Source organism: Podospora pseudocomata (genome assembly GCF_035222375.1).
Source record: "Podospora pseudocomata strain CBS 415.72m chromosome 2 map unlocalized CBS415.72m_2.2, whole genome shotgun sequence".
NCBI classification, from domain to species: domain Eukaryota; kingdom Fungi; phylum Ascomycota; class Sordariomycetes; order Sordariales; family Podosporaceae; genus Podospora; species Podospora pseudocomata.
In genome coordinates, this window is record NW_026946366.1 from 2758713 (window position 1) to 2784399 (window position 25687).

The 25687-nt window shown below is 53.4% G+C and overlaps 14 protein-coding genes across 14 annotated transcripts; 4 read left to right on the plus strand and 10 right to left on the minus strand.

Moving 5' to 3' along the window:
- Positions 1–15: 15 nt before the first annotated feature.
- Positions 16–627, minus strand: QC762_212635 (uncharacterized protein; the record flags this gene model as incomplete). The annotated part of the gene is made up of 2 exons (XM_062888159.1): positions 16–362; positions 424–627. The coding sequence occupies 2 exons, from the start codon at positions 625–627 to the stop codon at positions 255–257; spliced, it is 312 nt and encodes a 103-aa protein (XP_062746369.1). The 3' UTR covers positions 16–254.
- Positions 628–1255: 628 nt separating this feature from the next.
- QC762_212640 (uncharacterized protein) lies at positions 1256–3733 on the minus strand (the record flags this gene model as incomplete). The annotated part of the gene is made up of 2 exons (XM_062888160.1): positions 3041–3733; positions 1256–2986 (listed from the first exon to the last, which is right to left on the minus strand). The coding sequence occupies exons 1-2, from the start codon at positions 3398–3400 to the stop codon at positions 1256–1258; spliced, it is 2091 nt and encodes a 696-aa protein (XP_062746370.1). The 5' UTR covers positions 3401–3733.
- A 293-nt stretch (positions 3734–4026) lies between these two features.
- Positions 4027–5636, plus strand: QC762_212650 (uncharacterized protein). Its single transcript, XM_062888161.1, has 2 exons — positions 4027–4689; positions 4754–5636. Exons 1-2 carry the CDS (start codon positions 4230–4232, stop codon positions 5512–5514), a joined length of 1221 nt encoding a protein of 406 aa, XP_062746371.1. The 5' UTR covers positions 4027–4229; the 3' UTR covers positions 5515–5636.
- Positions 5637–5892: 256 nt separating this feature from the next.
- DOT5 (thioredoxin peroxidase dot5) lies at positions 5893–7325 on the minus strand (the record flags this gene model as incomplete). The annotated part of the gene is made up of 2 exons (XM_062888162.1): positions 5893–6898; positions 6977–7325. 2 exons carry the CDS (start codon positions 7323–7325, stop codon positions 6378–6380), a joined length of 870 nt encoding a protein of 289 aa, XP_062746372.1. The 3' UTR covers positions 5893–6377.
- A 285-nt stretch (positions 7326–7610) lies between these two features.
- Positions 7611–8179, minus strand: QC762_0045480 (uncharacterized protein; the record flags this gene model as incomplete). Its single annotated transcript, XM_062883417.1, has 2 exons — positions 8105–8179; positions 7611–7750 (listed from the first exon to the last, which is right to left on the minus strand). Exons 1-2 carry the CDS (start codon positions 8145–8147, stop codon positions 7611–7613), a joined length of 183 nt encoding a protein of 60 aa, XP_062746373.1. The 5' UTR covers positions 8148–8179.
- Positions 8067–9512, plus strand: QC762_212660 (uncharacterized protein). Its single transcript, XM_062888163.1, has 3 exons — positions 8067–8716; positions 8785–9302; positions 9363–9512. Exons 1-3 carry the CDS (start codon positions 8660–8662, stop codon positions 9385–9387), a joined length of 600 nt encoding a protein of 199 aa, XP_062746374.1. The 5' UTR covers positions 8067–8659; the 3' UTR covers positions 9388–9512.
- Positions 9513–9589: 77 nt separating this feature from the next.
- QC762_212665 (uncharacterized protein) lies at positions 9590–10129 on the minus strand (the record flags this gene model as incomplete). Its single annotated transcript, XM_062888164.1, has 1 exon — positions 9590–10129. The coding sequence occupies one exon, from the start codon at positions 10127–10129 to the stop codon at positions 9590–9592; it is 540 nt and encodes a 179-aa protein (XP_062746375.1).
- A 503-nt stretch (positions 10130–10632) lies between these two features.
- Positions 10633–11687, minus strand: QC762_212670 (uncharacterized protein; the record flags this gene model as incomplete). Its single annotated transcript, XM_062888165.1, has 2 exons — positions 11468–11687; positions 10633–11417 (listed from the first exon to the last, which is right to left on the minus strand). Exons 1-2 carry the CDS (start codon positions 11517–11519, stop codon positions 10633–10635), a joined length of 837 nt encoding a protein of 278 aa, XP_062746376.1. The 5' UTR covers positions 11520–11687.
- Positions 11688–11723: 36 nt separating this feature from the next.
- Positions 11724–13082, plus strand: ARD1 (N-terminal acetyltransferase A complex catalytic subunit ard1). Its single transcript, XM_062888166.1, has 2 exons — positions 11724–12303; positions 12361–13082. Exons 1-2 carry the CDS (start codon positions 11991–11993, stop codon positions 12750–12752), a joined length of 705 nt encoding a protein of 234 aa, XP_062746377.1. The 5' UTR covers positions 11724–11990; the 3' UTR covers positions 12753–13082.
- Positions 13083–13130: 48 nt separating this feature from the next.
- QC762_212700 (uncharacterized protein) lies at positions 13131–15662 on the minus strand (the record flags this gene model as incomplete). Its single annotated transcript, XM_062888167.1, has 1 exon — positions 13131–15662. One exon carries the CDS (start codon positions 15660–15662, stop codon positions 13131–13133), a length of 2532 nt encoding a protein of 843 aa, XP_062746378.1.
- Positions 15663–15995: 333 nt separating this feature from the next.
- On the plus strand, positions 15996–19960 carry NHP2 (snoRNA-binding protein). Its single transcript, XM_062888169.1, has 2 exons — positions 15996–18804; positions 18878–19960. The coding sequence occupies exons 1-2, from the start codon at positions 18165–18167 to the stop codon at positions 19333–19335; spliced, it is 1098 nt and encodes a 365-aa protein (XP_062746379.1). The 5' UTR covers positions 15996–18164; the 3' UTR covers positions 19336–19960.
- On the minus strand, positions 16330–18035 carry GCD7 (GCD complex subunit gcd7; the record flags this gene model as incomplete). The annotated part of the gene is made up of 3 exons (XM_062888168.1): positions 17637–18035; positions 16488–17573; positions 16330–16423 (listed from the first exon to the last, which is right to left on the minus strand). The coding sequence occupies exons 1-3, from the start codon at positions 17732–17734 to the stop codon at positions 16330–16332; spliced, it is 1278 nt and encodes a 425-aa protein (XP_062746380.1). The 5' UTR covers positions 17735–18035.
- Positions 19961–20775: 815 nt separating the features above from the next.
- QC762_212730 (uncharacterized protein) lies at positions 20776–22115 on the minus strand. Its single transcript, XM_062888170.1, has 2 exons — positions 21729–22115; positions 20776–21505 (listed from the first exon to the last, which is right to left on the minus strand). The coding sequence occupies exons 1-2, from the start codon at positions 21739–21741 to the stop codon at positions 21024–21026; spliced, it is 495 nt and encodes a 164-aa protein (XP_062746381.1). The 5' UTR covers positions 21742–22115; the 3' UTR covers positions 20776–21023.
- A 688-nt stretch (positions 22116–22803) lies between these two features.
- NEM1 (Nuclear envelope morphology protein 1) lies at positions 22804–25622 on the minus strand. The gene is made up of 3 exons (XM_062888171.1): positions 23459–25622; positions 23206–23398; positions 22804–22990 (listed from the first exon to the last, which is right to left on the minus strand). Exons 1-2 carry the CDS (start codon positions 24894–24896, stop codon positions 23247–23249), a joined length of 1590 nt encoding a protein of 529 aa, XP_062746382.1. The 5' UTR covers positions 24897–25622; the 3' UTR covers positions 22804–22990; positions 23206–23246.
- Between the last annotated feature and the right edge of the window lie 65 nt (positions 25623–25687).

Sequence of the window (25687 nt, forward strand, 5' to 3'; positions counted from 1 at the left end):
TCGGTTCATTCGACGTCACAAGAGATAATCCTCTAGATTCCTATTTGTACCTAGGCAGGTGTGTACTGAAACGAAACATAGCTAGATATTCCCCGGGGGCCCCCAATTAACTCTTACCAACGAACCGGAATTTCCACCATCACCGTCTATCACCATCAGAACCTCACACTCCAAAGATCTCCCACCATGAGCTTCCATCACTGTCAATCCTTATGACCATCACCAACTCCCTTCAGCTACCCCATATCAACTCCCTACCACTGACCAGGAGCCGGGCATCCAAAATCAAACCCACAACCATAACCCCCCCCACAGCACTGGGTGTAATCCTGAGCCGTGGTATTATTCATATCGGCGCACCACTATCAGAAACATCACCTGTTAGCAACCGCCTGAGGCACCCCCGGCAGGAAAAATACATACGCCAATAGACTCATCAAACCTTCCCCCAGAAGCAACACAGCACTCCTTGCTCTGCTCGACAGAGTCGGTGCAGGTGCAGAGGTAGAGGCATTCGTCGTTGGCGAGAGCGTCCTTGACAAGAGGCGAGAGAGCAGAAGACGCAGGAGCGGCGATGGTGCTGCTTGCGAGGCTGAGAGCCATGATGAGGGTGGTGAAGGCGCGCATTTTGGATGCTCTTTAAGTAGCTTGATTGTGACAAAGGTAGCTGTGCTGTGAAAGCCTGTCTCGGTGATGCTGAGGACAACTCTCTCCTTTGGGTGTTCTTCCTCTCAACTTATATACTCGGCGCCCAAACTCCTGGAAGGTTGGAATATCGGGATGACCCCATAGTATTTTGCTACACCAAGAGGTAAAAAAAGGGGAAGGCCCAGCTTATCGCCAACAGCATACCTCTGGTGACGCGGCCATAACTACTGTGACGCGGCCATAGCTACTGTATACCAACACAAGTCCCCCTTCCTATTATTCTCTCGGTTGGCCCCTGATTTCTAGTCCTCACCACACAGCATCACCACAAGTTAGGAACTTGTGTTTGCTCTGCCCCATAACGCATCACCCCCTCAATCCCGCCCCTTACGCAACACTCGCCCGGTTAGGTATGCGCTCGCCTCCCCAGTAGGGTAAGCCCCCCTTATCACAATCGGCATCAAACATCACAAGCCAACTAGATGTAACATCTTGCTGATTCGCCACGAACAGCTCTCTTACATGCTGCGGCGCGCTTTGGCCCTATCCGGCTACCCAGTCAAAGCTGTGCCTTTCCCCTTAAACACCCAGCACAACAACACCCCCCTTAATTCACCCACCTCGTCACCAGAAAGTTCGCCCACTTCCCAATATCCTCCAACGCCTCCAACACCAACCCAATATCCTCCACCCTCCTCGTCCTCCCATTCTTCCCCATCATGTTCCTCTCATCCAGCACATTCTGCGCCTCCACATGGACATGCCCATTCTCCCTAATCTCGAGGAGGATGTTCGCCGTCTTGTTCTCACTGCACGGGAACACAATCTGAAGACGCGGAACCGGAAGGATGGTGAGAGTAACATCAATGTTCAAGTCCAGCTTCTTCCCGGTTTCATTCGCTCCCTGTTCGGTTTCGGCCGCGGCATCATCCTCTTGCCTGATGCCAGCAGACGAACCCCCGTTCAAGCCGGACTGCATGAAGCCAGAAAACTCATCCATGTTAGTTTTGGTCATTATAGTTCCGTCCCCGGCAGTCGTTGGCGATACTTTCGTCGAGCTGAACGTGATATTTGTGCCGGCGTCCTCCTCGAAGCTGTTCTCCAGCAGGATCGACAAAAAGACATATTGCCGAAGATGGGGCAACATCATCACCAGGTGTTGAGGGTGAGAAAAGGTGAGCTCGGTAAGAGTCTTGCCATAGACTGGCTCGTAGACGTAGAGAGTATTCGTGTGGTTCATGATCTGCACCTCCTCGCTTTCGTTGGGGTGCGGAAAGTTGGGGATCTTCTTGTGGCATACTGTGGTCCTCGCTTCGGCGTTGGCTTGGTCGCTGCTCTTAAGATTGCCAGTGTTGGGCGCCTGGGGGAGTACCAAGTTGTCAAAGGTGGTCAGCTTTTCGGGGGCGCTGTCCACCACCCCAACGCCGAGTTGCCGTATCTTGTCCCAGAGATCGGCGGATATGTGAATGGGAGGGTCGAAGATGGCTTGAAACACGGCTTCAGGAAGACGTGGGGCGTGGAGCAGAACCCCTGGATCTGATTTCTCATCCTCGGGGGTTGGAAGATAGGTCGGGGGCGGGTCGAGCCAGTCAACGACAGGGCCCAACTCATCCGGCAATGGCATCCTCTCGACGTCCACACTGATCCATTTGTCAGAGATGCGCACTGGGCTGACGGGGTTATTTGGGTTTAGAGAGGTGCATCCGATGAGGAGACTCCATGTTTTGCTGTTGTCGATCATCTCGGCGGTTTGCTCTGGGGTTTCGCTCTTGAAATTTCTGCCCTGCTTCCAATAATCTAGGCTCAGACCTGTCTTGTGGCGCGAGTTCATCGTTGGTCTGCCACTTCTAGTGCAGATCGCGAGACACTCGATCTCGAAATCTCGTTTGCCCGCAAAGGCCGGCTCTTCTCTCAGCTTTTGGATTTCCCAATGATGTAGGCGAAGTAAACTTTCGTAGACCCCAGCCACGGCCTCGTACAAATTAAGTCCAGGGTTCAGGCTGAGTTTATCTAGCATGGCGAGCCTTTCAAAGTTGTCCGCAAACCCGGCGAGAGACTTGGTTAGGGGGAGTTGGCCGTCTTCCAACTGCAAATCCTTGAGAAGGATTTCACCGGCTGCCGCGGCGTGCTTGCTGACGATGTCGGCTGATTCGGGGAAGTTGAGACTGAGGAACAGCACGATGTCTTTTTGGAAGTCGATGGAGAGCTCCAGGGCTGCTCCAGCTATAATCAGGCTCTTTTTCTTTTCGTTGCCGACAGGCGCGTCCCAGAATACTTCCAGGCCGAGTCTTTTGGCCAGTCGCTCCAGGCCGGCTTCGCTGACGAGGCCTTTTCTTTGCTATGCTGCAGGTCAGAAAAATAAGAATAACAGAAAGAGGCATATTGGCCTTACACTTAGGATATCAATCATAGCATCCAGCCTTTTTGCTCGTTCATCCTCTGAAGTTCTGCCCAGGAAGCCTGAAAGGCCCGAGTCCAAGGAGCCCATGTTGAGTGCGCTGAGAGCAGCTGCGGCTGATGGACTGTCGAAGTTTACGGCTGGTACGGAAGGATGACCACCAAGAGTAGTCGCGGGTGATTTTTTGATTTGCTGTGGTGAGGATCGTGGACCGTGTGGTGAGAAGGCACTGGCAGCAAGGGCGGCGGAGAATGGAGTCGAGACTGGGGGAGTCGCAACAGCGCCATGTTGTGACTGGGAGGGAGTCTTGCCTTGCTGTGAAAGAGCATGTTTCATTGGAGTAGGAGTTGTCATTTTGAATTGCGGTTGGCTTTCACCACCTGAATCTTATAGGGAGCGAGGCGTAGTGTTCAGGATTGCGAGGAGAAGAGCAACGTATTAATTGAACTTAGATCGCGGAGTTTCAACTGGGTTAGTTGTAAATTATATCACGGTGAGTGATTGCAATATTATCAGAAATTGACTGGCCCGGCAGCAGTCATGAAAGATGATCTTGGTGAGAAGGGCAAATTGGAATGAAGCAGGAGAATGAGAGTGAGAGTGAGTGAGAACCACAACCTTGAACCTAGAGCTTGGACCGCGCCCCACTATCTGACCTAAAAGACATACAGCCAACCCTAACCCGTGAAGCTGGCATGTATGTGTCTTGAAGTTTACAACTAGCTTGAGGATTCAGGCCTTGCGATTTTTGGGCAATAAGATGGCTCCTGAACTTGATATTCATGTCTGGATATCCAGGAGAGAGCCCGGCCAGAGGAATATGAAATCTGGATATGCTGCTGGTGTGCGGCTGTCTACCGACATATATGGATGTCTTTGAAGCGCACCCGCGTCAGGACGTCCAATGAACCCCTGCAGCCCGAGAAATGCAAACCGACATGCAAGAAACTTCTTTCTAAGAGGAGCTGCATTTATCTTATTTTCACTTTCACCTCAACGAGGAAAAAGAATGTCATTATCGCATGCACAGAAGAACTGCTTGAAGTCCATCCATCGTAGCCAATGCTGGGCTAGGAACACCCCTGCCACCCGCACCAATCTAATTGCTGCAGTGGGCGCGCCCCCAGCTGTTTAGTGGATCAAATAAGTTGACACCCAAGCGCCGCAACGCTCACCACCCACCATGGACTTTCCAGCTCCACCATCCCTCATCCAGCAGTCGCAATACTCGCAGCATCACCACCAGCAACAACAACAGCAACAGCAACAGCAACAGCAACAGCAACAGCAACAGCAACAGCAACAGCAACAGCAACAGCAGCTACAACTACAGCTACAGCTTCAATACCAGCAACAGATCCAGTTCTACGAGCAGCAACAGCATCAACAGCAGCTCCTGGCCATGAACGGCATGAACGGCGCCAACATGCAGGGAGCCATGGTTGGCGTCCCCATACCAGCCGGCCAGGCATCCGAGTTGACCTTTATCTACAACATGGTCGACACTCTCAGCGGACAGCTCGCCCAAAACCAGCGCACTCTCGAAGAAGTCATCTCTTGCGTCGGCCGTATTCGCGCCCGGGCGAGGTCACAGTCGCTAGGAAACGAAGAGCTGATCAACATGTCAGCGGATGAAATCAAGGGTACATCTCCCCATTTTGTATTCCTTTACAAACTCAACCCACATGCTAACCCCTCCCTCTCCAGCCCAAGAAGCAGACCTCGATACCTACATATCAGTCCTCTCAGAAGCCTTCGAGAAAGCCAGATACTCGCGCGACCAAAACGCTTTCCTCCTCCACCAATTCGCCGAGAAACTGTCCTCCATGCTCCGAATCTTCCACGAATACAAAGCCAAGCACGTCAGCGACGTCTCGGCCTGGCACAAGTCCTACCGCAAACAACTAGCCGATGCCCGCGCGGAGAACTCCAGGCTCCGCGAACAAATCTGGGAGATGCAGGCCCACGCCGGCGCCGCGAACGAGAAGCTGAGGAATTTCCGGAAGAAATACGACGAGGACGAAAAGAGGTGGGAGAAGAGGGTCGAGATGAAGGCCATGAGGCAGGAGTTGAGGTTCTGGAAACGGATGGCGATGCCACACTTGGCAGATGACGATCCGTACTGGAGTGACGACGATGACCTAGTGGATGTGGCTGAGAAGCAGAGGCTGCTGGAGATGCAAAAGATAGCGGCCGAGAACCTGGCGGCAGAAGCGGCGCAGTTGGCGGCTGCACATGCCGAGCTGGGAGACATCACCGGCAACGACGAGGACGGCGGGGATCAAGAAGGGGATGGGGTTCCACCTCCTGCGCCGGCGCCGCCGTCTACAATGACGCCACATAACTTGGTGCGGTCGCTTGTGGGCGGGGTGCCGATGCAGAGGAGTGATGATGGGGATAATGCTGGGCCTGTTCCGCCGCCGAGGCCGTTGAGCGCGGCAAGTAGTACCGGGTCTTCGGGGCAGTGAGTGTTTGCAGTTGATATTGGAGGGGAGTAAGGGGCGAATACCATGTATAATTCCGTAAGATTGATCAGCGTGCCGTTTGATACCACCAAAACAGAGTTTATCGCACCATATATAATAGCAAGAAGAGCTGTGTAATGCTTACTTGCACTGCAAATTTTTTGTGCTTCAGAAACATCTTGACCGCCAGCAGAGAAGCAGGTCCTGGCCAGAATACAAATATGTCCACAGACTTGTCCAAGCTCCGAATATGTCTGAGAGAGGTATGCATTGCTACTTTCTATGCTTTGCACGGCCAGTTCTCAGTATCTTCGCACCGCATTACGAGAGAATATCTTGAAGAATACAGCATAACCATCCGTTAGAGTGAATTCGTGAAAGACTGGGACAAGGAAGCGTCAAAACAGATAGTTCTCACCCACTGGCTTTCATCCGAGTTGTTGGGTCAGAGGTAAGAGTCGACAGGGGCTTGTTTACTTTACCCCTGAGTGGGGCTAGCGCCTCTCGACGTTGGCTCGAACTTTTGTTTTTGGACGGAGCTACATTATTTGCATAGCCAGCAAGAGTCATGTATCGATTCAGAGTCTGTTGGTAGTATTTCGCATCGTTTCCTACATGCATCGAGGAACGGGTCGTATTTGGTCGTCTTACATATCCACAGACGGCACTGCAAGCACTTTGAAGTGCTCAGTCGGCATCTGCAACCGATTAATTGATAGCACATCAAATTTGTTCCTAAACGTGTCCAAAGAAAAATGGAAATACAAAATTGCCGGTACCGTTTTTTATACCTAGGTATCCCTCATAGAGAAAAAAGAATCAAGCCGTTATCGCGAACACCCCTCGAAATAAACGTACTCCACAGTTTACTCCTTCTTTTCCTCTTCCTTCTTCTCGTCTTCCTCCTTCTTCTCCACCTCCTCTTCCTTCTCCTCCTCGACCACCGCCGCCGCCTCCGCCGCCTCCTTCTTCTCTTCTGCCCTCTCCTCATCTTTCTTCCCCTCTTCTACCACCACCTCCTCCTCCTCCCCATTCTCCCCCTTCTTCTCCTCCCCATTCTCCCCCTTTTCTTCCCCATTCAACCCCTCGACAATCTCCCTCACAACCTTGACCGTCCCCTCGGGGCTCCCCGCCTGCGCAGCAAGCACCTTCCCCGCCTTATCAACAACAAACACCCCCCTCGTCGTCCCCTTGGGCGCCTTTTTCAGCCCAATCGCCCCAATCAGCGTCGCGCCGGGGTCACAGAGCAGCTCATACGGCAGCTTCTGCTTCTCCTTGAACGTGGTGTTCGCCTTGGGTGAATCAGTCGACAAGCCATAAATGTCAAACCCGGACTCGGTCGCCAGGGCGGTGTACTCGTCGCGGAACATGCAGGCTTGGCGGGTGCCTTTATTTTTGGCATCGTTACATCAGCAATCCATCATTGATATTGGGAAGGGGGGTTTTGGGAACACAAGAAACTCACAGCCAGGAGTGGAAGCCTTGGGGTAAGTAAACAGCACGACTCCCTTCTTTGACTTTTCCGCCAGCGCGGCGAGGGTGGTGGAGTCGCCGGTTTGGAGGGCGATCTCCCCCCCGAAACCATCAAGAGTGATTACATCACCGACAGCAGGCTTCTCGGCAGAGGCGGCCGCAGCGCCATTGGTGAAAGTGGCCGCTTCGGCGACCTTGGTGACGGTTTCCTTCACCGCGTCCTTCACCTTTGCCGCGGCCGTCTTCTTGGGCGCAGCGGCCTTCTTGGTAGCGGTGGCCCTTTTGGCGGGAGGCTCAGGGGGAGGAGGGGGAGCTTTGCGCTTGCGGAGTTCGACGGGCATTTTTGATGGTTGTGTGATGAGATATCAATATTGATTGGGGGTTGGAGGCTGGAGGTAGAGAGAAAGAGTTGGGGGTCGCGGAGGTTAGGCGACTGGGATGGATTGCAGGTTACAATAGTAAGTGGTTTGGGGAAAGGAGAAAGTCAAAGAGAAAAAGAAAAAAAGAAGGGGAGAAACCAGAGAAGAAAAAGAAGAGACGTCGTCGGGGGGAGGTTGCTGTTGCGCAAGCGTGCTGGCCAATCACGTTGCGCGGTGCAGCCCGGGTCAGGGGTGCGAGTGTCAAGGTCAAGGTGTGTGTGCGATATGCGATGGAGCATAGACAAAGGCGAGAAAATGGAGCTTGTTTTCTGCGCGCGCGCGCGCTCTGGAGAATGCGCCCGCCGCCACACACGAGGGACAGGGCGATTCGGACGGGAGGAGCTTTGCTGCAAAACTCGGGGATGAATTGCCCGTCCCCGCGTTGCATGTAGAGGGGGGGGGGAGATGGGATGGGATGGAGGGTTCCAGTATGTTGCAGACGCAGACCGAGACCGGGAAGGAAAAGCAAAAGCAAGCTATTATCTGAAAGATCAAGTTATTATGATGATGAATGAGTACTATGGCACGCCCGTCTGAGGCACGAGTACCGTCTCTGCAACACACAGACAGAAAGGGAAAAGATCTCGATCGGACCGGCCCTACATACAAAATCCAGCGCACTCCTTGTGCAACGAGAGGGGGCTGGCTGGCTGTTACGTCGAGGGGAGCTTTTGGAATCAGGCGCAATATTCGGCACCCACCTTTCTCTTCTTTCTCTCTCTTCAAGTTAGTGCCGTTAGCCATAGAAATTCAATAGGGTAACAGCATTGACTTTGAAAAAACCCACGCAGTCAGGTGATGGAATGGTGCAATCTCGCTCCCCGTCGCAAAGGGTGATCGCGGAGTCGGTCGAGGTTTTGTGAGGAGCCAGGCCAGAGGAGTTCGGTGGTAGGAGGTGGTCCGTGAGATGGATGGATCGCTCCTCAGTCCGTTTCCCCAAGAACGTGGTTCTCCAGGTGCCAAGTGCTGGCCCAGGCCAAACCTGTCCGTTTGCGACCCGGCGCCAGTGGAGCAGCCCGGTCCAGATTCTCCAATTGAAGGCTCGGCATTCTTCACCTTCTTGAACCCGGCTAAACTGCGGGCTCTTTGATATGCTAAGAGCTAAGCAAGCCAACGCCAAGACCGCAGCAACTGGGAGCATCATCGTGTGTGTGTGAGAGGCAGGCTGGTTGTTGGCAGCAGCGAAGTCCCCATCTTTGAATCTCTGAATATCTTCAAGTGGTAAAACCCCACCACAGAACCCCCCAACCGCCAAAATGGCCTCCAAAGCGGTAGCAAAGGCTGCGGCCGGCACTGTCCAAAAGATCAGCACCGTATGTTTTCAATTGCTTACCTAGTCTCGTAGAATTACCTCTTGTCGTACTGATACTTCCCCATCCAGAAATACACCGTCCAGTCCACCGGCCTCTGGGAGAAGCTCCGCGCCTCCCTCTCCCTCGACGCCAACCGCTCCAACGGCGTCCCCCTCAACCCCTACAACCGCTTCCCCGCCCCCGGCCAGAACGACCCCCTCAAGTACGACGACCCCGTCACCCTCCCGGCCGGCGACCTCGCCGACAACCCGTACTGGAAGCGCGACGCCCGCCGCAACTACCCCCGTCTCTCTGTCGTCTCCCAGGCCGAGCAAGTTGCTCTCCTGACCGTCGGCTCCGCTGCCGCCCCCCGTGTCGAGCTCATTGGCGAGGAGGGATCCAAGGCTCTGGTTGCCGCCCAGGAGCAGGGCAAGCAGGCTGGCCTGGCCAACTATATCGAGTCTGCCGGTGTCGAGGCTGCGAAGAGGGTGCTGGAGGCCACTGGTGGCCTGCCACCTCTGCCGAGCGGGACGACGATGAGCAATGCCGAGGGGAAGTGGGATGTGCACAAGTACAAGCTGGAGGAGGAGCAGAGCTATGGGGAGGAGTAGGTCTTTTCTCTTTTTATTTCTCTCTCCTATGAAAGAGATGTGCTAACAAATCACAGCTACCCTTGCAGAACCTTTGCCTAAGGTTGGTCGTTTAGAGAAAGGAGAAAGAAAGAGGTCACCGAGAAGCTGTACATAAGACCTGCAAAATAGAGGCGGTATAGACAGACGGGGCATGCTGGCTTTGAGACGCGTTTTTCATTTGTTGCTTTCATTCATGAGATTATGTGCGTGGATGAGTGTATACGTGGGTGTCTATCTACAGCTTCCCTTTCCATCACCACATTCAAACGGTGACCCCCTTACTTGCTGTCCCTGCCTCCTCCCCTCCGCTTGCTTTCTCCCCGACCATCCTCTCGATAATCTTCGCCTTCCCCTGCCCCCTCTTTATCCTATCATCGAAATCATTCACCGCCTCGTCTGTGTTCTCCATGGACAAGCTTTCCGTCTCAACCAGGGCATACAGTGTGGTGATGTGCTTCTCTAGCCTGGGGTTCTTGGGTAGTGGTGGGAGGTCTTTCTTTTCTGTCTCGGTCTCTGTTGGCACAACTGGTTCTGATGACGCCGGAGGTGGTTTTGACGGTGGCGAAGAAGAACGGTTGGGCAGTCGATTGGCCCAGACTAACGCCCTTCCGTACAACCTTCCCGCCTCGAGAAATTTCTGGTAGCCCTTTTCCAGACCCAGCTGTCTTCCCTCGGCGCGACCGGCGAGGACTCCATCGGCGGCGCCTTGGTTGTAACCTTCGGTGTAGAACTGGGTTTCGAGGTGGAGGAGGGAGTCGAAGGGGTCTTCTGCGGAGTTTATGGTTTGGTGATTTGACGCCATGGTTTTTATGTGTGAATGGGAGGGTATAGAATTATGGGATAACTGTGTAAGATGCGGTCAAGAATGACTGTGAGTGAGTGAGTGAGTGAGTGAGTGAGTGAGTGAGTGAGTGAGTGAGTGAGCGGCTTGATAGGCAAGTAACTATGGCGGGGTGGGCCGAGTTCAAAGAGCCGGCCGGAGCGAGCGAACGAGCGCGGGGCAAATTTTGGCCCCGCAGTGAGACGTTTTGGTTGTGTAAGCCGAGCTTCCAGGTTGAGAGCTCATCCTGGACGGTGTCAGCTTCATTTTTGTTTTTATGCTTTCTTCCTCCAAACCAGTTTCTCATATTGAAGTAAGAGTTTGGGCTGGAAGCATTTAGCATGAGCCACCTCGTTTTGCTGGGAACCTCAGCTCACCATAGACAATAAATTCAGCTGAACTCGATAGCATCCGGCCTTGTCTCTAATGATATCTATATCATCTCTCAAATATACAAACCATGAACTCTATGTATGAGTGTCCCCCTATTGAAGCATAACCATCCCTCCATTAGCACAAACAACCTGTCCCGTAATCCACCCCGCCTCTGTCCCACACAGCATCCCAACCACACCCGCAATCTCCCCCGTCCTCGCCGCCCTCGTCCCGTCCGGCAGACTCTCATCCTTCACATCCCCCGCCTGCGCCTTCATCAACGGAGTGTGCTTGATCCAACCCTCAATCCCCTCCAGGAAAACCTCTGCATTACTCGCGTACATCGGCCCCTCCACCGGACCAGGGTTCACCGCGTTTACCGTGGCATTCTGCGCCAACTCCCGCGACCACGTCCGTGTCATTGCTTCCAACGCAGCCTTGGTCCCGCCGTAGACAGACTGGGTGACGAACCCGGTAGAGGAGGAGACGGAAGAGATGTTGACTATCCTGCCTGATCTATCCTTGGGGAGGTAAGGCTGGGCGGCTTGGACGAGAAGGAGAGGACCCAAAACGTTGACGCGGTAAGTGGCTTCGAATTGGGGGATTGTGACGTCGGAGAGGAGGGCGTTTTGGGCTATGCCGGCGTTGTTGATGATGATGTCTATTTGGAAGGTGTTGTCTGAAGAGGAGAAAGCAGATTTGACATCTTGAACAAGTTTGGCGGGACCTTCCGGGCTGCCAATGTCTGCTTGGATGGGAACGACTTTAATGTTGTGGGAGGAGGTGAGCTGGGCGGCGAGGTCGTTGGCGATGGAGGTAGAGGAGGGGGAGGTGTAGTTGAGGGCTATGTTGCAGCCTTTGGAGGCGAGGTTTTCGGCTATGGCTGCGCCAATGCCTTGATGATTGTTAGCATAGTGGTGAGAAGGGACGGTTAGGGACACATACCTCGCGATGAGCCGGTTATGATGGCGAGTTTGCCTTCGAGAGGGCGAGACATGTTTTTGGTGATATCAATGCTATACAAAACTAACACAGATGAGAGAGAGCTCTTTGGACGTGGACAGGGAAGAAAATAAAATTAATTTGAGGAGATAGCTTCATATATACATAACAGAGCCGCGTAACCCCCCACGGAATGACAATGCCCTTGATGTATAAGTTGGACATGCCCCGCATCTGGCGATGTCGGTCGAGGTCCATCCGGGGAAGCTCTTTACCCTGGGAAGCTGCCCCGCTATTTGCGCGGCTACAGCGCCCACCCCACATGGCTTTCAGCGGGAAGTCCCACCCATTGGCGGCGTTGAATTTCACCTTGGCCGTCTTGTCAGAAGAGCCCCACCAAACGGCCGTCCCGTCCAGCGTTCAATTCACGCCGCCCGCATCACGCCGAAGCTTGCCGACTACGAAGCTTTCGATTATTTAGCTATACCGTACATACAAGGCCCGAACAAGTTCACCTCAAGACACAATGGACATCCGCCTCCTCCGCCCCTCCGACATCCCCCTCATCCAGCACGCCAACCTCGAGAACCTCCCTGAGAACTACTTCCTCAAGTACTACCTCTACCACGCCCTCTCCTGGCCCCAGCTCTCCTTCGTGGCAGTCGACGTCTCCCGCCCCGCAAAGACCCCCTATGACTACCCCAAGATCGTCGGCTATGTCCTCGCCAAAATGGAAGAAGAGCCCACGGACGGCGTCCAGCACGGCCACATCACCTCCCTCAGCGTGATGCGCACCCACCGGAGGCTGGGTATTGCGGAAAAACTCATGAGACAGAGCCGTATGTTCCCCCCTTTTACCCCCCCACCCAAATCACAGTGTATTGATGGGTGAACAGAACAAGCAATGGTGGAAGCCTTCAACGCCCGTTACGTCTCCCTCCACGTCCGTGTCTCCAACCAAGCCGCCATCCACCTCTACCGCAACACGCTCAAGTTCGAGACGGAAAAGACGGAGCCAAAGTACTACGCCGACGGGGAGGACGCGTTCTGCATGAAGCTCGATCTGGACTTTATCAAGCAGCAGATTTTGGAGGCGGAGAAGGCCGAGGATGAGCAAGACAAGAAGAAGAACAATGGCTCGGAAGAGATGACGAAAGAAGACCAGGACGAGGGCGAGCCGGTGGGGGATGTGGGTAGGGATCCGGAACAGGACAAGAAGATCAAGGTCAAGGTTGGGAGGGGGTTGGGGGTGGGGGAGTTGGTGGAGAGGGACGAGAGTAAACATTAGTTTTACAGGTGTTTGTGGTGTTTTCAAAAGGGATGTCTAGATATGTGGGTTCTGTTTTGTCCTTGGTTGAGCGTTTAGAAACGTGGGCAAGGGTGGGCGGGAATACAAAAAATCTACCGGTCAGGTGTGTTTTGATGTGATATGGGTGATGTTGGTTTGTGATTAGGCATGAGTGGAAAAGGGGCTCGAACAGGTGAACATTGTTTGTTGATATCAAGGCTCACACAAAGCGGACAGTATAAACAGGGGGTTATGGAGCTTACTAATGTCTCATTATTTAATGTTACCTACCGCAAATTCCAACACAAAACGGCCGCTAAGATCTGATGAAACCATGTTTTCTCGTGACTGTCATGAACTCACACAAACCCTCACCTCTCACCTTTCAGCCCTCATAAACAACCCATGTCTACTCTCTTCCTCCCTCGCCAGCTCCCTCGCAAACTCCTCATCCGCCTCTGTCCTCAATCTCTCCATTTCCACCGCCAACTCCTCAATCTCCTTTTCCAGCCCGATCGCCGCCTTTTCGTCCTCCCCCTTGGGGAATCCCGGACCAGAGATCTTTTCTTGAAGGCTCAATAGATCCGAGTACTTGGCGGTGATCTCATCCTCAATCTCATCGGCTCGTTTGTATTTTGCTGTTGAGGGCTCTGGGGGTGTGGCGTTGTCACTTTCTTGGGGCCAGGCTCCGGGCGGTAGGGGGCCGGGACGGCCAAGGGGGAATCCAGTGGGTGTTGGGGGGCTATTGGCGGCGGCATCGAAGGAGAGACCGCGGTAGGAGGGGGGTGCTTCGGATTGGGGGACGAGGGGAAGAGCTGGTGCGCCAAAGGGGTGTGTTTGAGGCATTGGGGGCATCGGGGGCATGTAAGGCGGAAAGCCCTGAGGAAAAAGATGAGACGGTCCATGGGGAGGTGGAGGGCCAGGCGGTGGTGGACCATGATGGGGAACAGGAAGAGGACCAGATCTATGACCGTGACGGTGAAAGTCCTTCTCTGCCCGGCGCATCTCCTTTCTGGTTTGACGCTTCTCCCGCTTCTCTTGCCTTCGGCGTTGACGCTTCTCCTTGCGGAGCTGGCGGCGCTGACGCTTTTGCTCCTTCTTCAGCTGCTTCCATTCTCGCATCAACTCCTTAACCTCACGGCGCAGGGCCTTGCGGTCCTGTGTCATGTTGACTGGCTCGTTGATCTCTGTGGCAGGGGCACGGCGAGCCTCACGAATCTGTTGCTTTGCTTGACGCACTCTTTCCCGTGTGATCTGTTGTTCGGGGTGATGGAGGGACTCCGAGAGGTACGTCTTCATGACGGGCAGCTGGGTGTCTTTCAGGTCGTCATAGTCGGGTAGAGAGCCGATGGTGGACTCGGAACTGCTGGACGTCCTTGATGATGTGCTCGATACAGAGCTTGACCGGGAGCGACGGCGCTCTTTGGAAGGAGACTGGTGTGTCCTTCCACGGTCTTGGCCCTGAGCAGGTTGGTTGGCCGGTTGAACGTTGCCAACACCCTCCTCGCCTTCCCGTCCACGTTGTGCTGGCTGTTCTGGCTCTGTCGTACCTTGTCCCCAACGGCTGTTCCACCATCCTCCTCGTCCTCCCCGACCAAAGTAGTGATGTTGTCCACGTTCGGGCCTCTGTCCGCCGCAAGCACCTCTCCCACCAGGACCACCCCAAGTCCATCGAGGCGGGCATGACATCCCCGGCATGATTGGTGGAGGTTGAAACCCACGGGCATCACCCGGAGGACGACACCAACCCCCAGGTCCTCCTCCACGACCGTGGGGCCCCCCTCTGCCACCAAACATATTCCCAGGATTCCACCCATTGATGCTAATCCCATTAGTATCAGCCACTATGCCCCCGATCTTGAGATGGCCAGTCCGACCATCTACCACGAAATTATTCCCGATGCTAATCCTCTCCCCATCAACTTTGATTCCGCCAAAGTTGAACCCATTGCCGTCATTGTTATTGTTACTGTTGCTAGGCCCAGCAGCACCACTCCCACCACCAAAAGGACTAAACCGTCCCATCCACCCCCCTTGCCCCCGTGCCTGCTGCTGTCCCTGCCCGGCTGGTGTCTGCCCCTGCCCCGAAGGAGTATCAAACCTCTCCTCCCTTCCCCCAGGCATCCTCTCCTCCCTCTCTCCCTCGCCCTCATACCTAACAACAACCCTCACCCCCCTCCTCTCCCAAAACCCCTGATTCCACTCCCTCACCATCCTCTCCACCCTCTCCCTCCTCACCCCGACCCCCTCCCCATCACCATCCCTATTACCAACCCCCCTTATCCTCTCCAGCAAGAAAACCTCGGCCTGACTCCTAGTATCACTCTCCCCCTTCTCACTACCAGTCTCAACCCCCTCCGCCCTCAGTTTCCTATCCACCACCCGTTCATTCGTCCTATCCGCAAACCCAGGCAGCAGATAATTCAGAAACGTCATCCAGTCCTCCCGCGTGATATCCCCATTCTCACCAGCACCACCACCGACAGTCAACCTGTCGATCCCAGCGATGGCCTCTACATCCGTCAGAGCTGGGTCAGCAGCGAGGGTGATCTCAACTGTTGTCGGGCCACCGACGAAAACACCCGAAAGCGGCCGGCTGTCGAAGTATGCCTGCGCCTCTGGGATCCGCCGAGGACGAGAGGTAGCAACCGGCGATGAGGGGGCAGCGACACGATCAGCAACAGTGTTGGATTGTGCCGACTGGGGAGTTAGAGGAGGGGTGTAAATAATCTCGCCGTCGTAGGTGGTGGAGGTGTCGTCCGAGTTGGATGAGTTCCTTCGCAGGGTTGATGTGGTGGTGGGCGGTGTCGGATTGGTCGGAGATGGGCCAGAGGACGTGTTGGAATAGATGTCTGTTTCTGAGTAGGGAGGGGGAGGGATGTCTTCGAGGGGAGCACGCTGGGATGTCATGTTGCTGATGATTGGAAGTTGAGGTAAGATCAACAAAAAAAAGACAACAACCTAAGGTAATGTAATCAGAGTTCAACGTCCCAAAGAGCCCCAAGGTGGGGTGGACACTGAGATAACTACGGATAGACGCACTGGATTCGGGCAAAGAGAAAACAGTCAAGGCACAGCAAAAAGGCGGGGCGATTAAGCATTTATTGGTATTCTTGCGGTGAATGGACAGCTCGCCAAAAGGATGATGAGAGTCAGATTCATCAAACCAGCCATCATGGGTTTAGGTAAAGGATGTGTAAGCCAGCTCGCTGAACAAACCTTAAAGTCCCCCCGGGTCTCCGCGCGCTTCGCTGCCATTTGCCAGGGGCCGTTGCCTACAAGGGCACCGCAAGAGGCTTGGCTGACATAGCCCCATAGTTCGGTCCCCTATTCGCTCCCCGCAGTCCTTTGTTCTGTGGTCCCACGCTCACCACACCACCACTCGGCCTCGAAGCTTACGCGGCCCTACCAGGCGTCAACAGTCCACCTAGTCTAGGCCTGTCAAAGCTCCATTGGGTATAATAAAACGACATGTGAATGGCTCGATTAAGAGCCGCAGCCAGAGGCCACGAAGAGCTGTCGCGTTCTCTGTCCCTCTCAAGATCAAGAATGTGACGCACACAGCACGCAGTTTTCTTTAAACCTCACCGTCGTGGAGAGAATATCCTATATCTTCCACCTTGTAATGGTCGGCCAAAATACTAGCCAAATGATGGCGTGTCTGTGGTCCCCTATTGGAAAGTTAACGAATCGGCCAAATCTCAACCGACCATGCATTACAGCAGGGCAACTTACAAGTTGGTGATGTACACTTCCACGAGTGATGGTGGGATGTAATCGGTCACGGTATTTTCGATATCCAGAGCCTCGACCTCGGGACCGTCTGCATAGCTCACAAAGCTGGATGGGTTGCCGAGTTCACTAATGACAGCCTCGTCCGATGGATCCTCAGGGCAGAACTTGTAGACGGCACCAAGAACAATGACAGGCTTCAAAAACTCTCTGGCAGCTTGAGCAGCAATGCAGGCACCGCTGTCTACAAGCAAGCCACCGTTTTGGTAAATCACCTTGGCACCAAAAATGACCTTGTTCACCCTGGGAATATAGGCCATCAACCCATTGCTGGCCAAGTTGATGGTGGTAACTCCGTGAGAGTTGAGCTTCTTCCTCAATGCCGCATAGGGCTTCTCACCACTTCCTGGCTCGATAGGGTCGATACTGGCAATGAAGACAGTAAACCGCCGCCTTGTGGCAGCCTTGATGAGAAACCTCTCAACCGTCTTGGTGGGCTGATAGGCAAGCACATACTCGCCAGGGTGAATCTGGATATCCGCAAAACTCGCAATCTGGTCATCGGCCTGCTGGATCTCGTCCATGATTTCCTCAATCCCATTGATAACCTCGGTTCGCAGGGCATGTACACTGGCAGGCTGGGCCTGAGAAAGTGGTGTTGAAGCTCCAGTCATGGGTGTGTCGGCAGCAGTAGCGGCTGAGAGAATGTTGAACATGGACTTGGACACCTGAAGGCCGCCTGGGGCAGCAGTGTTGGAGCGCATAAGGACTGGGGTTGGGGCAGGCCGTTGTGGTGGAGGGTTGGTAGGGGCAAGGCTCTGGATATCGGATGCCGAATCGCTGCCCAAGTCGTCGGCATTATTTCTGTCCTCGGTTGCCTCGTCGCGGATGAGGCCCAGCACTCGGCGCACAATATTTCCAATTACTGGCTCGTGAGGGGCAGCTCGTGCAAGTCTGGACCCAACACTCTGGACTCTGCCCAAGAGCTGGTCAACATCGTGCCATTTCGATCGCGCAACAACCTGGAGGAGAATGTGGGCTGTCGCAACGGCGCAGTCATCGCCCTTTACCTGGCGGCGCTTGAGGAGACTAACAAGAGAGGAACAAAAGTCAGAAGAGCTCAAAACACCGCAGCACAAGGCAGTCACCTACAATATTAAAGCTTCGATTGAAGCTTCATAGGGCTGACTCTTGAGGGACTTGATCAGCTTGTCCAAGCTGGGGGCATAGTTTGCCTGTGATGGTGGCATGGCTTTGTGTGTGTGTGTGAATATAAACAGTATCAACCGTATAAGCCACTGAGGATCAAGGATATGTTTTTGAACAAGATGGGTGACCCCGCGGTTCGTGCTGGGAAATCGCGGAAGCTCGAAAACGGCAGGTATGGTGTTTCTCGTTGTCTGTCTCTTTGCGGTGTAGAATATAGGCTGATCAATTGTCTTGCTGAAGTCTCTTTGTCAAATCACTTGTCCTAACTGACTGGGAATTTGGCTTTTGCTTCCAGAAGAACGGAATGAGTCAATGTGTCACTGCAAGCTTTCAGCCTTGGGGAACGAACCGTGGAAAATTATGGTGGGGTACTTTCAGTGTCCCGCATTGAACACCCCACCCCACCCACCTTTCGCTCAATCCGGCTCATCTTCGGCCCTTTGAGCTCCCCTCAACACCGACCTTTTTCTCATGATGGTCCGAGCGCCTACACCGCTCGGCATCGGGGCACGGACCTCGACACTGCCGCTAGCGCCAGAAATTCTTGGAGCTGGCGGAACGGGCATACAATTGGCCTACAAAATTTCTGGCTCGCCTTTGCATCTGAAAATCTGCAAGTCTCGACTCGTCTGGCGCAAAGGTGACAGCATTATATTTGTTGATTCCCCTCTTAATCGACTCAATTGCTTGTATTATCCCGACTTTTCGGTAATCACAGCTCTTATTTCACCCCGCCCGTCTTCGGTTTTCACGCGCCGAGCTCAGAAAGTCGCCAAAATGACCACCAAGGAAGTCGTCGACATTGTTGACAAGAAGGAGAAGAAGGAGAAAAAGAGCAAGGACAAGTCTGAGAAGAAAAAGGAAAAGCGCTCTGATTCTGCCGGTGTCACTAAGGAGAAGAAAGACAAGAAAAAGGACAAGGCCAAGCAGGAGAAGCTTGCCCGTGCCGCCGAGGCCCATCTTAATGCTGAGGCCGCTGCTGCGAAGGTGGACAGCGACGTCGAGGTCGATCCGGAGGATCTTATCAAGCCTGCCGAGGAGCTTGTCCCATTCGCCTTCCCCCTGGCCGATGACAAGACTCACAAAAAGATTTACAAGCTCATTAAGAAGGGTGCGTGCGCAGCAATTGCCTCCAATCGACTCGCTTTTGCGCAGACCGATGCTGATCTGTTTTTTTCCTCTAGGCGCGAAAGTAAAGTCCATCCATCGCGGTGTTAAGGAGTGCGAGAAAGCTATCAAGAAGACACCTGCGAAGACCCCCGCGACTGCCCCTAGCGACGCCCCCGGCCTCGTCATCATTGCCGGCGACATCTCTCCTATGGATGTCATCATGCACTTCCCCCTCCTCTGCGAGGAGCACAACGTTCCCTACTTGTTCATCAAGTCCCGCGCCGACCTCGGTGTTGCCGCTTGCACCAAGCGCGCCACCAGTGTTGTCATGTTGAAGCCTTCAGGCAAGAAGGCTGGCAAAGACACCGAGATGACCGACGCTGATAAAAAGTCGTCGGTTGAGGAGTACCTCGAGTCCTACAAGGAGGTCCTGAGGATTGCTCAAAAGGAGTGGGATGCCCAGGTTCAGCCGTGGGTCAAGGGCACCCACTCTAAGCAAATCGCCTACCGCCAGGCCAACAAGCAGCAGTAAATCGGCGCTGCCTGAGCTCCCTGTTGCTGTTTGACTTCAAGGCAGCACGTTTTCTTGCTACATTCTCAGCAACCAGCATGATATACCCATACGGATACCCAGCTCCCCTTACTTGTCACGCGACTCTACCTCGGCATCGTTTGTTGGGCATGTCAGAAGCAGGGTTATCCTCCTCTCGATCTCTCCGTCTCTTCAGTCTTCCCTTTGCATCAAGTTTTTTCGACAACATGAGCAAACTGCGTATTCACACTATTAATATTGCAAGAGCTTATCGTTCAGTCTTTGGAACAGCATCAATGGGGGAATACCATGAGGGGTTTCAATGAGAGAATATCAGAACCAGAGGATATTTTCTTTCTTTCTCTGAACATCAATTTGAAGCATCTTGTCATTTTCTCGATGGCATGGTAGTCGTTGATTTGGCTTCCATTGGGTGTCAAACAAAAAAGGCCGGCGTTCAGGGGACATACTGGGGGGTTTTGTTCATTGTTTTCTTTTTGCGGCATTTGTTGAAGTATAAAACAAAAGGGAATGGGGGTTAGCGGTTAGCTTTCAGCCTTTTTGTAGGGTGTATAAAATATCACAAACACCGGATGGTGTTTTATATTCAGTTTTGTTCATTTTGCTTTTGTGTGCTCTGACGAGAATGATAGACACCGTCGACAGAAGTACCCATCAACATTTGTCCACCTAGAATCTAACGCAGACTCCCGTCGTCCTATTCCGAAGCAACCTGCAACACGGCAGACCATCGCCAATCTATCAGCACCAGAGATATACCACCCATCCCAAACTTACAGACCACAACACCAGCAAGCCTGGCATCAGGTACTCACACCCATCAACTTCATGAGCATTCAACTAACAACTCATGAACAGAAAAACAAAACAACGTCCCACACATCCCAATGTCACATCTTCACCTAAACCACCTAACCACCTAACTCTCTATCAACTCCTCGTTACAGACAAACACAGCAACCCAACACCGTTCGGAAAAATTGCCCTCACTAAATCAACCCCACGCAGAGATGAACCCATGAGCCCCCTCATCAACAACACTTGACACAGACAGACTCAAGATTCAACCCGTCTGTTTCAACGACGATACCCCCTTGACAGCTCAGCTTGGCAGGTTGAAAAACACACCAACAACTACCGAGAACACCATGACACTAGGATTTATCACAGCAACCCGTGCTGGGCCTCCTGTACCAACAGAACCGCGAATATCCCCTTCCTTGTTCGCGTTTGCTCGGATAGGTGATAACGAGTACTGTCGATTCCACTTTCTAGAAACGAGGGTGCTCTCTCGTGTGTGTTTGGTGGTTTACTGAGATTCCAGCCATGTTTTCAAGTTCGTCGGCTGAGAAAAGCCTTACGTGTTTAGCATGGGGATGTTGTTGGGAGCCAGAGAATTAGTAATTTTCATGATCACCACGGCACCGAATAGTTCACATCCTCTTCGTATATTCAGCAACGCGCACAACAGCAGTGAGTCTACCTCAAATCCCATTCCATGGATGCTAATATCATAAAAGTACACAAAAACAAAAGAAAAAAGCATCACACACTAAAGCGCCTTAATCTTTTGAATTTCCTCCTCTCCCTCCTCCAAGATCACTCTATCCCGAGTCGAGGTTCATTAATCATCTATCTTTCCTCCTCCCATTGCCCATCATCTCCATTTACTCCGCCCGGAAAGAGTTACGGCTCAATGGGGTGCCACCGGAGCCGAAGGGGATAGTGCGGGTGCCCCACCAAGAAAGGAAGACGGAAAGACCGACAGTCTCGAAGAGCTTAGCGAGCACATTGAGGCCAACCTGATCAAAGGCGCGGTGCTCGACGACAAGCTGGGAGATGAAGCCGGGGGCGCTGGTGGCGGCGAAGATGAGAGCACCGAGGTAGGCGGCGCCCTTGTAGGAGAGAGTGCCTGTGGCGTTGATCAGGGCACCGACACCGTAGGACTGGAGGGCAGAGCCGACAAGGGCGGAACCCCAGGCGGCGGCAGCAGAAGAGGCTTCCCGAGACTTGAGGAACTCCTCCTTGGTGTTGGCAGACTTGGCCTTTTGCCAGGTCTTGCCGAAGAGGGGGGAGAGGACGCCGAGCTCGAAGGTGTGGTTGAAGACGGTGCCGAGGGCGATGGCGGAAGGCTTAACAGCGGGGAGGTCTGTGATGGCATTGTTAGTTTTGGGGTTTCATTATTGACTATTTGTGTCCTGATCCTCGGTGTAACCATTGAAAATCCCTCTTCGCCAGACTGACAGATAATGGCTTTTTCCATTCCCAGCGTCTGGTCGAGAATCGGCCGAGTCGACGAGGAAGAAGTCGCATTGATGACACCGGGTCGGATACATGGACGACTAACAATGCGGGGAAATGGCGTCACTTACACTGAAGAGACATGTTTGCGGTTGTTAAGTGTGAGAGAGTTGTGTTAACTGTTTGGATAGTGTTGAGGAAGTGGTTGGTGTATCGTGAGAGGACTATTCGTCAAAGCTGGATGGATTGTTTGTTTGGTTTGATGAGGGAAGAAAGCAAAAAGTCAGGTCAGCAGACGGTGGGAAGGACGGTTTATTATAACACAAAAGTCTGAAGAGTGGGCAGGAACCTGGATCGCCTTTGTGCGTCACGATTTCCCAGCCTGCAAGTGACCCAGTCCCCAGTCCAGTCCCGTACCCGGGCCAGGTTAATTGGAAACGGACGGGGCCCTCCACCTCCCCAGTGACTGGCCGGGGTACCAAGCTGTAAGGCGTACGTACCCCCTTTTGCTACCTCATACATCATCGCAGCGTAGCTCCCCGCCTTGAGAAGCGCTTCCCAAAGTCAGCAGTGGGAGAGCAGGCCTTTGATGCTGCTGTGCTATGACGTCACTACCTTTTGCGCCTGTCAAATTCCGATGCGACCCTTGGCTTGGGCCCCACTTTCCGCAACCTCCCAGACCACATTCTCCGCTTTTGGACTCTTGATTCGGATAGCCCATCGCCTTGAAAGGTCATCTTTCCATCAGCTCATTCTTCCTCTCAAACAGCAATTGGTGTTTGCCTCGGTGTCCACTTGTGATGCTAATATCAAGATTCAGCTGGAGACTTCTACGCTTTACGAAACGTGTTGTCTGAACCAAGGCGGAAGAGCCGTTAGAGACATGGGCTATGTTAATAAGTGAGCACGCCAGTTCCTGTGTGACGTATGCAGCTCCCCCTCTTTGGATCTTCGATTCTTTGATTCAATGCCGAAGAAAACAACGCATGTTCGATCTGCTTCCGTTCCTGAAACCCGAGACGTCCTGGGTGGGCTTGACAGCCTCGGTGAGGTGTGATACCCCTGAGTTCGATAACATCTGGTCCAGACACTTTGGAATGACAGGACCCTGTGGTCGATCCAAGCTTACTATCATGGCTATAGCCTCTTCTCTGTCTACACTGGGTCTCAAGTAAACAAAACATATCTTCAAGGGGACTCATCATGAAGTTGAAAGTATGTTAATAAACCATGTATAAACAAGAGTTAAATGTAGTATATGTAATGCGATACAATGCAGCTGATGCCTTCATTTGTCCTCTTATCCTCTTCCCCCTTCACCCAAGCCAGATTCGTTGAGCACTGCTTTTTTTCTCCCCTCCCATCATCATGCAAAACATTACCTTTCGCTCCCCTCTTTAATTTTATAAAAAGCCCCCTTCAACCCTCTCAAAATGAAAAGATGGGTACAAGATGAAACGAACCAAAAAAACAACAGAAAAAAACTTCAAATAATTATCAAAACAATATTTCCCAGCCCCTATGACCGCCTCACCCCCCCACCCCCGCCCCCCGGCGGCAACCCGACCTGACACCTCCCTTCATTTCACTCACGTCCTAAAAAAACACACGAATGCATACTACACATAAACGTCCCACAGACAGAAGCATCAAGCCATATGCTGCCCATCCTCTCCCCCTCTCAGCGCCAGCAACGCCCTCACGTCGCTCACGTATTGCATCCCCTCCAGAAATGGTATCAAATACATCAGGTCGGAATCCGTCGGGTCGCTGATCCAGCCTTGTATCGGGATTGCGTTGTCTAGTTTTGTCATGTCAGCACATCTCCTGATATCAAGTATTTAAAAGGGGATATACTCACCCTGATGAAACATATAACTCAACGGACTGTTGTCCAAAATCATCACCCGGCTCAAATCCGGCTCAACACTGCTCAGATCCTTGATAAACGCCCCATGCCTAAACGTGCAGTGCTGTCGGTAGTACCTCGCGCTGAAATACTTCCTGTCCGTTTCCAGCCAGTCAATCACTGGGTCGGCATATTCTTGAACCGAAGCGGTAAACACAACCAGGTTATACCACTTGCTCACTCTCCTCAAGAACTCGTCGCAGTGAGGGCGCTTGTGGACATAATACAGAATCGGGTGCTGGGGACCAATCGAGTTTTGGCCGCCGACTCCGACATACGTAGTGTTGAGCCGGACTTCGACCATGTGACCAGACGACATGCGCCCGCCTTTGGACATGGAATGAATCAGAGTTTCGTCGAGGTCGAGGATGAGGGTCTTTTGGTGTTCGGTGCCGCCGGGGATGACGTCACCGGTGTTGATATAGGATGGTTGCCGGCGGGGGATCAGGGGACGGGGAGGGCCGGGGGTCTTCGGGTACTTGGTGAGGGCAGCCACAGGCGAGGTGGGGGACTTGAGGTGCGCCGAGATATCTCCAGATCCGTCACCGCCTCCGGGCGCTGAACCTGCGCGTGCGACGCTGCTTGCGGATTGTCCTTTGCGGTGCTTGCGCTGTCGGAGGGACTCCTCGGTGTGGAGCTTGATTCGGATAGACCGTCGGGCTGGGGCGATCTCTTCGGTGTCTTGCAATGATTTCGAGCGCAGGTGGTGTTTTCCACTCACACTGTCCCGCCGACTGCCGCCCTGCCTTTTACGCTCTGGGTCCGACTCGGACTCGGAAGATAAACCTGAAGATGACGAACTACTCGACCGCGGTATACGCCCTGCCCTGCTTCCACCTCGACTTGTCCTACTGCCGCTGCTCTTTTCAATATTCTCGTGATAATCCATCGCTAGCGCCTTTGCATCTTCACCGTAAATCCCAAAGAGTTTCTTTAGTTGTTGTAAAGGCGCAAAGTCACCGCTTTCGCTATAAAGACAGGCGATCAGGTACACGCCAGGTGCGGTGAGGGTGTGAAGTATCCATCGTAGCGAGTTCACAAAGGCGTTTGCAATGCGCTTTGGATAGAGGACCCAGGGCGAGCCTCTCGGGCTTATCACCTTGGGGGTTTCGTGTTTGGGTGGTATAAGGGGCGTCTTTTCGTCGATCGCATAGAGGTCTTCGCGCTCTTCGAGAGATCCTGGGTTTTCTACTGGGAATTCTTCGGACTCGGCCGTCAAGTTCTGCTTCTCGCCGAGATCGGCCAGCGCGTTCTCGGTCTGGCTGTCCCGTGATTTCGAGGCTTCGTCCGAGCTCAACGCCAGACCTATCGTGCTCAGGGAGTTGGATCTCGTCGGACCAGGACTCGGTGGTGGAGAGACTCGTGACGAGATGATGTTGAGAGAGTTCATCTTGCCGCCGACATGGAGAAGGCCATGAAGAAAGGAAGGGATGCGGAACCGCGCCAAGCTGGTAAGGCTTTGCGATTAAGGTTTTTGGGAATAGGGGTGTGGTGTAGGTGATACGTAGTGTTCGCTCCAGAGGTCCAACCGAAGGGAGGACAAATTCTAGATGCGCGCGCGTGAAAGCGAGGCCGGTGACCGAATAGGTAACTCCAGTCAATGCGCTCAGCACAAGCCTTTGCGATTGTGGTCGGCGGTTACTGGAGTCTTCGAGACCGATGTCTGGTGAGGGAGGAAACGAGTCGGGGAAGATGATGATATGCCGAGAAAAGGCTTGAACGACGGGACCTAGGGCGCGGGTTGTCGGGGTTGACGGACGGCAAAGACCGGGGCTGCTATGAATCGAAGGTCAAAAAGAACGGATGGTGCAGTCACCTAAGTTGGCCGCTGTCGACAGCCTCGGCACCGTGTCAGGACTTGTTGGAGCCCGATCGAGATGCTCTGGCAGCCTTCTTCTCCTCAAAGCAACGCTGGAACCGGGAATTCAGAAAGAAAAAAAGTACCGAGTTGACAAGAGGTGCCGTGTCTTTTCGCATCACTTTGATAGCCAACGGGACAAGAGGTCTCAGAGGTCGGCAATGTCATTCGGCGCTGCAGTGCACTGCTGCCACTAGCACATGGCGCTAGCGCGACCTTCAACTGCCTTTCAGCAAACGGGCCCAGGTGCGGGCTCAACAAAAGCCCCCCTGTCATAAACGCAGACGCCTTCACGTGCCACTGCCAGGTCAAGTCAAACCATG